We start from the raw sequence: 11,583 nt of genomic DNA, 5'->3' as shown, positions 1-11,583 counted from the left end.
ATTCTCCCTGCCTCGGCCTCCCAAGTAGCTGGGATTACAGGTACCCACCACCCAACCCAGCTTATTTTTGTATATTTAGTTATTTAGTAGAGACAGGGTTTCACCATGTTGGCCAGGTTGGTCCTGAACTCCTGACCTCAGGTGATCCGCCAGTCTCGGCTTCCCAAAGTGCTGGGATTAGAGGCATGAGCCACCGCACCCAGCCTCATCAACCATTTAAAATGAAAGGTCAGGAGCTATAACTGTCCCCTCAGTTTAACATATTATGCTGGGGAATTAGCTCTAATTCATGATTTATTTGATCACTCACCATATTTATTTGATATCCCACTTAAGCCACTCAATAATCCTAATGAGGCATATTTTGTTCCCTTTTTACCTAAGTTGGTCACAGAACCACAGCCTGATTTGGACTCTGTGTGTCTACCTGGAAAGCCTGCTTTTCCACACCCCCAGCCATTCCTGAGACAGCCCTGTCTGTGCTGTGCAACCCTGGCTCATGTGTGTCACAGGGGAAACGTGCGGGAGTTAGAACATGCTGAGAGAGGCAAGGACTTACAAACTCCAGTAAGACATGACACCAACTACGGGATCTGGATTCAAAATTTTAATAATAAATTGTGCCAGTAGAAGCTTTTCAAAGGCAATGATATATCAATAAATAATAGTTAAACTGAGTTCCTGAGAAAGAACCTACCACATGAAAGTATGTCAGAGTGCTGTGAGTAACAACATGGCACGACTATAAAATAGCGAGAATACTGACAGTCACGACAACAGGCACAGCAGACTTCAGAGTATGCCACTCACGCAAATGTAAACCAGTACACAGGAATCTTTGTTTTTTTAGTTTAGACACTGATACACTTCTAAGTGTTGTTGCCTAGATAGATACTAAGTAATGGATACATTATGCTAAGAACTTCAAGGAAAAATATGTGGAATAATATAATGAAAATTATGAAGCATCAGATTTTTTAAAAAGCAAAAAAGAATCGAACCTTTTACTCAAATATAAATCACTTTAAATAGGAATCATACTAATTTGAAATAAGGAATATTGTGTTTGTGTGTGTGTGTGTACACACACACATACATCTATACTTCTAAGAAAATATGTATGGCTTATTTTTTTATTCCAATGTCATTTTGAAGAATCTTTGCCTTTTTACAAAGGATAGAAATATGTATTGTTTAAACCAAGTTAAGATTTGACACTTCAAAGCACACTAAAACAAACAAACAAACAAAAACAGTGAGAGAACCGTTAGATCGCTCAGTTTCCTGATGGTAACAGAAGAAAACAGGAGTAAGAATGTTCACTGAAGCTTTCAGTGTGGGCAGTCTGTCAGTAAAAAGGTAAGTAGTAGGGTCAGAGGTATGGCATTCCACATACCAGCTCTACCAAGAATGAAAGAGCATATGGACTAGAGAAATGGACGTGTGTCCATGATTAATTAAAAATTTTTTGGCATAGCTGTATTAATCCCTTTTGATGTATATAAGTTCAGTATATGACAAATGTTTCAGGTTCCCACCCCACAAAAGAATCCAATCACACCCAAGACACACACACACACGTCACTTCTCAGTTACACATCTGCATTTCTTTAACAAAACACTAAGAGATACAATCATAGCCAAGAGGTCACCCGCACAATACGTTATCAGCACACTGTCTAGAACACCTCATTTAAAGACACTCGGTAAAAACGTATTCACAGGACCTGCTGTGAATGGCAAGATACGGTAATTTTATAATAGACAAACTCTGCTCATGCAGTACTCTCCACACACCAGACGTCAGAAATCACAGCCACGTCACCTTGCTCACACTTCCTATTATACTAGAATATGCAAAAAGCCAAAAAAAAGCAGCTTTTAACATTATATCACAATGTTGAAATGTGGGAAAAAATAAAAAACAAAAACCACTGTGTGGATAAAATGGTCTCCGTGACACTGAGCAGTGTTACCTTTTTTTTTTTTTTTTTTACATTATTGCACAGAGATTTCTTATCAAACGTTCTTCAGTTTTTATGTCTTTTCCTAAATGTGAATAAGTGCTATGGATAAAATACAAATGTAGAAAATAACAGCAGCATGATTTGTCAAAGTTAATCCCTATAATTTAGTAAGAAAAAATGGATATAAACAAAATAAGTGCTCTTTCTAAACTGTACTAAATTTTCAAAAATATTGTTTTAATGCAGTGAAGGTCCTGAAAAGCCTATTGAAAGCAATGCTGAGTCCTGTTTTCAAAAGCGTCTTGTTGTTTGGGTTTTCTTGGTGAAGACCAGAATTTCAAGTGAAGTAATCGACGGACTAATTTAAAACAAAACAGCCCTCGGCTTCCCTCTTGGCCTGTTAGGGCACCGGCTCCGGGACCCTGACCTGGGAGGCAGCGAGTGGTGGGGGTGCCTGGCCCCCATCTACACGTACACAGGCTGGCAGCCTTCGGTCTGATCCACCAAATCAGAGGTTTCTAAATCTGAGTTCTCAGACTGTGAAGCTTCTGCTCCTGAAGGCTTTGGGCATCGAAAGGGGTAGCCATTGTCATCAAAGAACCGCCGGAAGGTGAATTCGTAAAATGCGTGCTCAGGGTGCTTGTTACTGGGGGAGGTGAGCGTGTCCCAGGCCTTGGCGCTACCTTCACTGGCATCGTTCCAAGGGCTTTCTTCATCGACGGGGTCGAAATTCGAGGTGTCCATGGGGTGGCTGATGGTGGGAACGTAGGGGGCCGGCTGCTTCCGGATGTCACTGGAGAAGTCAATGGCGCTGAAGAAGGGGTGGGCCTTCAGGTCGTCGGCCCCATTCCGCCCCAGGCGGTGGTCTGCAGAGCAGCACAGCTTCGTGATGAGGTCCCTGGACTCAGGGCTCAGCTTCACCTGGGCTGGAATGTGGAGCGTGTTCTCCCAGTTTATCACCTGAGGAACAACAGAACCAACGTGTTAGGTTCTCCTCACATCTTGGGCAGTTCTGGGACAGCATGTGATGACATGACTTTCAAATAAGTGTAATTTCACAACAGGAGAGGAGTTAGAATAGACACAGAAGCAGCAGTTGTTGATCTCAGCAGCCATAAAAAGTCAGTGTCATTTCAGTCGATGGCTCACAGCCTGAGGCCAGAATGACCAGTCAAATGCAGACAAAAGGATACTGATTTTCTTCTATCAGAAATACTGTTTAGCCAAAGAATGTTGTGCTTTCCATAAAAATGAAGAGAATGATGGTCTACGAGTTATTTATTTATTTATTTATTTTTATTTTTTTGAGATGGCGTCTCGCTCTGTCACCCAGGCTGGAGTGCAGTGGTGCACTCTTGGCTCACCACAACCGCCGCCTCCTGGGTTCAAGCGATTCTCCTGCCTCAGCCTCCCGAGTAGTTGGGATTACAGGAGCCCATCACCACGCCCGGCTGACTTTTGTATTTTTAGTAGAGACAGGGTTTCACCATGTTGGCCAGGCTGGTCTCGAACTCCTGACCTCAGGTGATCAGCTAAAGTTATTTCTTTAGCTATGGCAATGGATTTCTGTCAAACCATCATGGCACTCATTCAAATACTTACTGTGGTCAAAAAACAGCCAACTAGGGTTTTGCAAAACAAAAAGGGCCGGCCGCAGTGGCTCACACCTGTAATCCCAGCACTTTGGGAGGCCGAGACGGGCAGATCACAAGGTCAGGAGATCGAGACCATCCTGGCTAACATGGTGAAACCCCGTCTCTACTAAAAATACAAAAAAACTAGCCGGGCGTGGTGGCGGCGCCTGTCCCAGCTACTCGTGAGGCTGAGGCAGGAGAATGGCAGGAACCCGGGAGGCGGAGCTTGCAGTGAGCCGAGATCATGCCATGGCACTCCAGCCTGGGTGACACAGCAAGACTCCATCTCAGGGAAAAAAAAAAAAAAAGGGAAAAAGAAACCTCATAGAGAAGAATAAAGCTGGCTGACCCCATGTGACCTTACGTGCTCCACTGCACAGACCAGCCATCTGGACGTTCAGTAAATGCGCTTGTTGTAGAGATGTGTCTACTGTGAAGACGAAACCTAGGGCACTTCTTTATTGTTGACACTTAGCGTCAGGAGGAAACAAGGCCAGCATGACTGGCTACCGGCTGGGGTGACGGGACAGTGGATAAGGCATGGAAGTTAGTGGGTGTATGGGTGGGAGGCTTGGTTTGAACCTAAGTAGTGTTTTCATAGAGCTCAAACTGTAGAGCTCCTAGAAGAAAACATAGCATGAAATCTTCGTGATGTTGAGTTTGGCAGTGATTTCTTAGACATGCCACCAAAAGCACAGGGAATAAAAGAAAAAATAAATTGGACTTCATAAAAATTTAAAACTTTTGTGCATCAAAGGACATTAGTGATAGTGAAAAGGCAACAAAATGGGAGAACAGATGTCAAAGCACATATTTGAAAAGGGGTTAGTATCCAGAGAATATACAGAACTCCTACAACTCAACAACAATAACAGAACCAAATAACTTGATTTATAAAGAGTAATGGACTTGAAGAGATATTTCCAAAGATATACAAATGACCAATAAGGACATGAAAATGAATTCAATATAATCAATCACTAGGGAGATCCAAATGAAAACCACAATGAGATACCACCTTACATCCCCTAGAGTGGCTACTACTTAAAAAAAACAAAAACAGGAAAATACTTACTGAGGATGTAGGGAAACTGGAACACTCAGCCACTGCTGGTGGGAATGTAAAATGGTGCAGCCACTATGGCAAACGGTTTGGGAGTTCCTCAAAAAGTTAAACACGGAATGACCATATAATCCAGCAATCCCACTTTCTGGTTTATATCCAAAAGAACCGGAAGCAGGGACTCATACAGTGGAATATTATTCCACCTTAAAAAGGAAGCTGCAACATGGATGAACCCTGAGGACATTACACTAAGTGAAATAAACTAGACACAAAAAGACAAATACTGCATGATTCCACCTGCAAGAAGTCCCGAGGCCAGGCACGTGGCTCGCACCTATAATCCCAACACTTTGGGAGGCTGAGGTGGGTGGATAACTTGAGGTCAGGAGTTTGAAACCAGCCTGACCAACATGATGAAACCCATCTCTACCAAAAATACAAAACTTAGCTGGTGTTGTGGCAGGCACCTATAATCCCAGCTGCTTGGGAGGCTGAGGCGTGAGAACCCGGAAGGCAGACGTTGCAATGAGCCAAGATCGTGCCACTGCACTGCAGCCTGGGACACAGAGCAAAACTCTGTTTCAAAAAAAAAAAAAAATAAGTCAGTCCTGAGCATAGCCAAACTCACAGAGAAGCAGACGACAGGCGAGCAGGCGCTGGGAGGGTGGGGAGTTTCTGTTTAATGGGTTTTTGGATGATTAAAACATTTGAAAATAGAGGGTGGTGATGGTTGCACAATATTGTGAAGGTACTTAATGTCACTGAATTATACACTAAAAAATAATTAAAATGGTAAATTTTATGTTATGTATATTTTACCAGAATAAAAAAATCTGAATTATCATGTGGACAATTTAGTGAGTAGCTCAGCAATTCAGTCAGGGCGCGGATAAAGACAGATTCCAATTTTACTGTTCCTAGGGTGAAACTAGGCCTTACTTTAGGGTTTTTCTACTTTTCTTTTCTTTTTTTTTGAGACAGAGTCTCCCTCTGTCGCCCGGGTTGGAGTGCAGTGGCGTGATCTTGGCTCACTGCAACCTCTGCCCCCAGGGTTCAAGTGATTCTCCTGCCTCAGCCTCCCAAGTAGCTGGGATTACAGGTGCCCGCCACCATGCCAGGCTAATTTTTTGTATTTTCAGTAGAGACAGGGTTTCACTATGTTGGCCAGGATGGTGTCAATCTCCTGACCTCATGATCTGCCTGCCTCTGCCTCCCAAAGTGCTGGGATTACAGGCGTGAGCCACCGCGCCTGGCGTTACTAGATGGTTTTTTAAATTAAGGTTATTAATTTAGGCTCCTTGGTGATCATGGCCACTAGGACATGTGAAAACTCCTAGGACTGTGTGTCAGTTGGTATATCCACTGAAGACTGCAGATTCTCAATTCTAATTCTCAATTCAATCCTTAGTAACTCAATTCAGAAAGCAAATGGCTGTCATTTTAACACTAATAATTTAGTATCAAGTGAATGACAGATTTAACTACTTTGAATATTAGGAATATGCACAACTAGCCTGACCACACAGCTGACAGTTTGCAGACAATGATATCATATCCAAAAAAAGAAACGGATTTCTTTAGATGTACAGTTGACCCTTGAACAACAGTTTGAGGGTCACTCACACTAGCATTTTCTTCCACCTCTGCCACCCCTGAGACAGCAAGGCCAATGCCTCCCCTTCCTCAGCCCATTCCACATGAAGATGACAAAGATGGAGACCTTTATGATGATCCACTTTCAATTATTAAAATAGTAAACCTATTTTCTCTTCTTTACGATTTTTTTCCTTTAGAAAGAGTCTCACTCTGTCACCCAGGTTGGACTACAGTGGTGTGATCTCGGCTCACTGCAACCTCCGCCTCCCAGGTTCAAGCGATTCTCCTGCCTCAGCCTCCGGAGTAGCTGGGATGACAGGTGCACACCACCATGCTGGACTAATTTTTTTTATTTTTAGTAGAGGTCGGTTCTGCCATGTTGCCCAGGCTGGTCTTGAACTCCTGACCTCAGGTAATCTGCCCACCTTGGTCTTCCAAAGTGGTGGGATTATAGGCATGAGCCACTGTGCCCGGCCTATGTTCCTCCCGAAGTAGTGGGATTACAGGCACGAGCCACTGTGCCCGGCCAGCATTTTCTTTTCTCTAGCTTGCTGTATTGTAAGAATACAACATCTAATACATATAACATACAAAATGTGTGTTCATTGACTCTGTGTTACTGGTAAGGCTTCCAGTCAACAAACTATTAGTAAAGTTTTTGGGGAGTCGAAAGTTCTATGCTGATTTTTGACTGTGCAGGGGGCTGGCACCCCAACCCTCCACTGCTGAGGGGTCAACCATAGTTCCTGGAGTTCCGTGTGTTTTCTGCAGGGCAGGCGTGCGGCAGGGAGACGGTGGGCCTGCAGCACACCTTTGCTGACCCTCACTGTTCTTGCCTGGAAATATAAGGTGGCAGATGGCCAAGGGTTTAACAGAATTTCAGATATTAAAATGGGCCCAATTCCACGGCTTTGCTTAACAAAATAGAAAATTTAAAAATAGATAATAATTTAAAAAGTAATGAGATTACTTTTAAAAATCCCATCATATACAACTGCCATTCCTACCCTACTCAGAATAAGAGGGCGAATGCTGACCAAAGGTTCACAGGTACATGAGAAAACCAGATGTCTGCAGCAAGCGCGTGGTTCCTCTCACATTACCTTCAGCTGGGTTTCTGTGGGAGTTGGTGCCAAAAAGGGCGGCTGTCCCACCAGCATCTCGAAGAGAATCACTCCAACACTCCACCAGTCACAGAGCTGAGTGTACCCTGCAAGATAAAGTTCACTCAGTCCCTACGCAGGCACGAATTCTCCTCCGAGGTGAGTTCCAGCAGATGGACCTTTGTAAGTACCTGGATGCTAATGGGTGGGGGTGGCAGCCATGGCCGCTTAGGTTTTCGTAATTTTAATCATTGTAATAAGAAAATACTTTTTAATTTAAAAAGATTATTTTTAGTGTTAGCAACTAGTTACTAGCCAGAATTTTATGTTCTTAAAGATCACAGACAGAGGCACCAATTAAAATAACGGAAACTGAAAACCATAAAGTACTATAACCCGTGAACAGTCAGGGGAGGGTCCGGGCAGCTTGCTGGGAGGCTTCTACATCAGTTTTGGATGAAGCTGAAGCCTATGGAGATGAGGAGGGCGTGGGCAAAACCCACCAGACAATTCACGGTAAGCCGAACGCTCCTTGTGTGAGGCCCCCACGGAGCTGGGCCTTCCTCACGGGCTCCCTGTGCTGGGTCAGGGCTGGCCTCTGGGAGGCTGTAGGCTGGGCTCCTTTACCTTTCATTTTCTCCCACTTTTCCTTCAGGGCCTCATGGCCCATCAAGCCAGGCTCGTCTTGATGTCACCTAATCCTTGCTAAGTATAAACTGGGATGTTAAGAGGTCAGCCCGGGGGTGCCTGCAGCTGCATATGCCAGGGTAGCCCCCTCAGGCCCCTCTGTTATCTCCCTGTCCCACCTCTTCCTGCCCAAGTTTGGCACCAGACGCTGCAGAAAAACCCCAAGCAATGGTTCCTTGGGAATACTGCACGCGGCAGAGGGAAGCAGACCTTCACTGGGCACCAAGGTTATTCACAACCTCTCAAGGTCGTTATTGCTATGTCTGTGGTCTGAGCAGTCAAGTAACTTGCGCTGGATTACCACAGCTAGCAAAAAAAACCCAGACTTGAACTGGGTCTGGCTGGCTCCAAAGACTTTAAACAACGTGTGGCGGCAGGGGCTGCCTGTCTCTGGATTAATTACACAGAATCAGACGAACACCCACCGTCACTGTGGACCATGCAGGATCACTGAAGGAATCCTCGTCTACTGAGCCAGATGTTGTATCTGACAGAATGGAGCATCCACCCAGGAGGCAAATTTTATGAGCACTGGTCATTTGACACAACTGGCACCTGCCACTTTTGCTATGGTCTAGCAGGGAGAATGAGAGAGAAAGGACCTTCCAATGCTGTCACATAAGCACCAGCTGCACACAGCACAACTCAGCCAGGAGCCTGGGACAGAAGTGAAAGCTAGAGCCCGGAGATGTGTGGTCTGGGCAGACTGAGCAGAGGTCCCGTGGCCCTCAGAGTGGTTTCCATCATTTGACTGTGAAAATGAGGCCTGGAGTCATTCCCTTGGCTCTAGGTAGAGACTGAGGGCCAGCAGACACTGTCTAATGGTGCATGTCTTCCAACCCCCTGAAGCAAGAGCATTTCCAAGGCAGAAGGGAGGCCTGTTATGTTGCGGAAATAAGTAGTTTTCAGGCTTCCATGAGGACAAAAATATGACTGGAAGCATCAGGTCCTTGGAAAGCTAGAGCCAAGGAGACTCAGCTCACAGGTCTGAAGAGACGGAGACCTCCCGTGGGGCAGCTGGCTGTGGCGCACGTACCTTTGCGAAGGAGAACCTCGGGCGCGATGTAGTTTGGAGTCCCCACCAGTGAATGTGCCAGGCACCTCTGGTGCTGCTTCCGCGCCCTCTGCTCCAGGGTCTTCAGCCTGTCCCCACACCGACAGTTAGACACGTCGTCCCAGAGGTCGCTGGGCTCCATGCTGTCCTGCCTGACATGGCTCCCTTCACCCAGGAATCGGGGGTGGTGAAAGAAGAGAACAAAACACAAAGTGAATTTTCACTCTTCAACAACTCAACGGATCCACAGCTTAAAACAGCAAAGTCATTCCAATCAGCTCCTGCCATATCAGGATAGAGAACCCCCGCTGAGCTGCTCCACACGGGCAGCCTGCTGTCCCTAGTTCGGAGACACGTGTGGTGAGGTTGGCGCTAGCACCAAGGTGGAAACGACGGTGAGGAATCATGGGAAACCACGCACTGCGCTGAGCTGGCAGGAAGGCACTGCAGGCAGGAGAGGCTGGAAGAACGGCGGGGACAGCTTGTAGCCTATTGTCTTAAAAATATAGCCGGGTGCGGTGGCTCAAGCCTGTAATCCCAGCACTTTGGGAGGCCGAGACGGGCGGATCACAAGGTCAGGAGATCGAGACTATCCTGGCTAACATGGTGAAACCCCGTCTCTACTGAAAATACAAAATTATCCAGAGGTGGTTTTGTATTACAGTGCGTGACTGTAATCCCAGCTACTCAGGAGGCTGGAGACAGGAGAACCACTTGAACCCGGGGGGTAGAGGTTGTGGTGAGCCGAGATCATGCCATTGCGCTCCAGCCTGGGCAACAAGAGCAGAACTCTGTCTCAAAAAAAAAAAAAAAAAAAAAATATAGTAGGCCAGGTGCGGTGGCTCACTGCACCTGTAATCCCAGCACTTTGGGAGGCTGAGGCAGGTGGATCACCTGAGGTCGGGAGTTTGAGACCAGCCTGACAAAAATGGAGAAACCCCGTCTCTACTGAAAATACAAAATTATCCAGAGGTGGTTTTGTATTACAGTGCGTGACTGTAATCCCAGCTACTCAGGAGGCTGGAGACAGGAGAACCACTTGAACCCGGGGGGTAGAGGTTGTGGTGAGCCGAGATCATGCCATTGCGCTCCAGCCTGGGCAACAAGAGCAGAACTCTGTCTCAAAAAAAAAAAAAAAAAGTAAACCTGAAATCCACTAACTTAAAAAAAAAAATTCATATATCATTCTATTCCTTTTGGAAGGGAAGGCTGTCACACCGATTTATAAAAGAATGGAGTGACGGATAATTTCGAAATGATTAGGAGCCACTAGGATGGGATATTGAGCTGCTTGCCACGGGGTGAGTGACGTCTACACAGAGAAAATGCATGCGGCACACTCAAGACAATACCTTTCTGGTAATATTTGGAATTGTGAGTCCACCTGAACCCAGTGCAGAGGCCGAAATCTGTGAGTTTAATGTGACCATCCAGATCTATCAAAATGTTATCAGGCTTGATGTCTCGGTGGATGAAGCCCATCTTGTGGACGCTCTCAATGGCCAAAGTCAGCTCTGCGATGTAGAACCGGGCCAGGTGCTCAGGGAAGACCTCCATCCGAATCAGCAGGCTCATCATGTCCCCACCAGGGATGTAGTCCATCACAAAGTACAGGCTGTCTTTGTCTTGGAAGGAGTAGTAGAGTTTGACCACCCACTCATTGTCTGCCTCGGCCAGGATGTCCCTCTCGGCCTTGACGTGGGCCACCTGATTCCGGTTCAGGACATCCTTTTTCCTTAGGGTCTTCATGGCGTACAAGGCATGAGTGTCCACCTTACAAGCAAGGCACACTTCTCCAAAGGCACCGATCCCCAGGGTTTTGATTTTGACAAACATAGACTTGTCCATCTTGGCCCTCTTAAGCCTGTTGTAATTAGACTCTTTCTGGTAGAGGATCTTCCGCATCTGTTCCTGCTCAGCTTCACAGAGTCCAGCCTGTGCAGAAGGAAAGGAAGGAGGAAGAATCACATTAGAGAAGTCCCATGATAACATATGACTGGGATGGGGATGCCCTGGAACCTAACTCATTTTACAGAAAGGAGAACAGAGAAGAATGGGTCTCATACACTACAAAGCAAGGTGACAATTGGTTTTGTTTTGTTTTTGAGACAGAGTCTTGCTCTGTCACCTAGGCTGGAGTGCAGTGGCACAATCTCAGCTCACTGCAGCCTCCACCTCCCGAGTAGCTGGGACTACACGCGCCCACCATCACGCCTGGCTAATTTTTGTATTTTTAGTAGAGATGGGGTTTCATCATGCTGGCCAGGCTGGTCTTGAACTCCTGACCTCAGGTGATCTGTCCACCTCGGCCTCCCACAGTGCGGGGATTACAAGTGTGAGCCACCGTGCCCGGCCAGTTTTGTTTTTTTATATCCATATATAGACATGAATTTGGAATGAAAAATTAAGACAGGCCAGGTGTGGTGGCTCAAGTCTGTAATCCCAGCACTTTGGGAGGCCGAGACGGGCGGATCAC

At 46.0% G+C, this 11,583-nt stretch overlaps 1 protein-coding gene across 1 annotated transcript in view; it reads right to left on the bottom strand.

Annotated features, from left to right (window-relative positions):
* Window positions 1-594: 594 nt before the first annotated feature.
* Window positions 595-11,583, bottom strand: part of LATS2 (large tumor suppressor kinase 2) — a 92,571-nt gene continuing 81,582 nt past the window's right edge. Inside the window, exons 6-9 of the mRNA XM_011976540.1 lie at window positions 10,460-11,042; window positions 9,090-9,272; window positions 7,367-7,473; window positions 595-2,927 (exon numbers count right to left, since the gene is read on the bottom strand). Of these exons, the coding sequence (XP_011831930.1) occupies window positions 2,433-2,927; window positions 7,367-7,473; window positions 9,090-9,272; window positions 10,460-11,042 (1,368 nt within the window). The 3' untranslated portion in view covers window positions 595-2,432. The remainder of the gene's footprint in view (window positions 2,928-7,366; window positions 7,474-9,089; window positions 9,273-10,459; window positions 11,043-11,583) is intronic.

This window comes from Mandrillus leucophaeus, unplaced genomic scaffold (assembly GCF_000951045.1).
Source record: "Mandrillus leucophaeus isolate KB7577 unplaced genomic scaffold, Mleu.le_1.0 Scaffold168, whole genome shotgun sequence".
NCBI classification, from domain to species: Eukaryota; Metazoa; Chordata; class Mammalia; order Primates; family Cercopithecidae; genus Mandrillus; species Mandrillus leucophaeus.
Note: the sequence above shows the minus strand (reverse complement) of the source record. Positions and strands in the feature narration are given on the sequence as shown.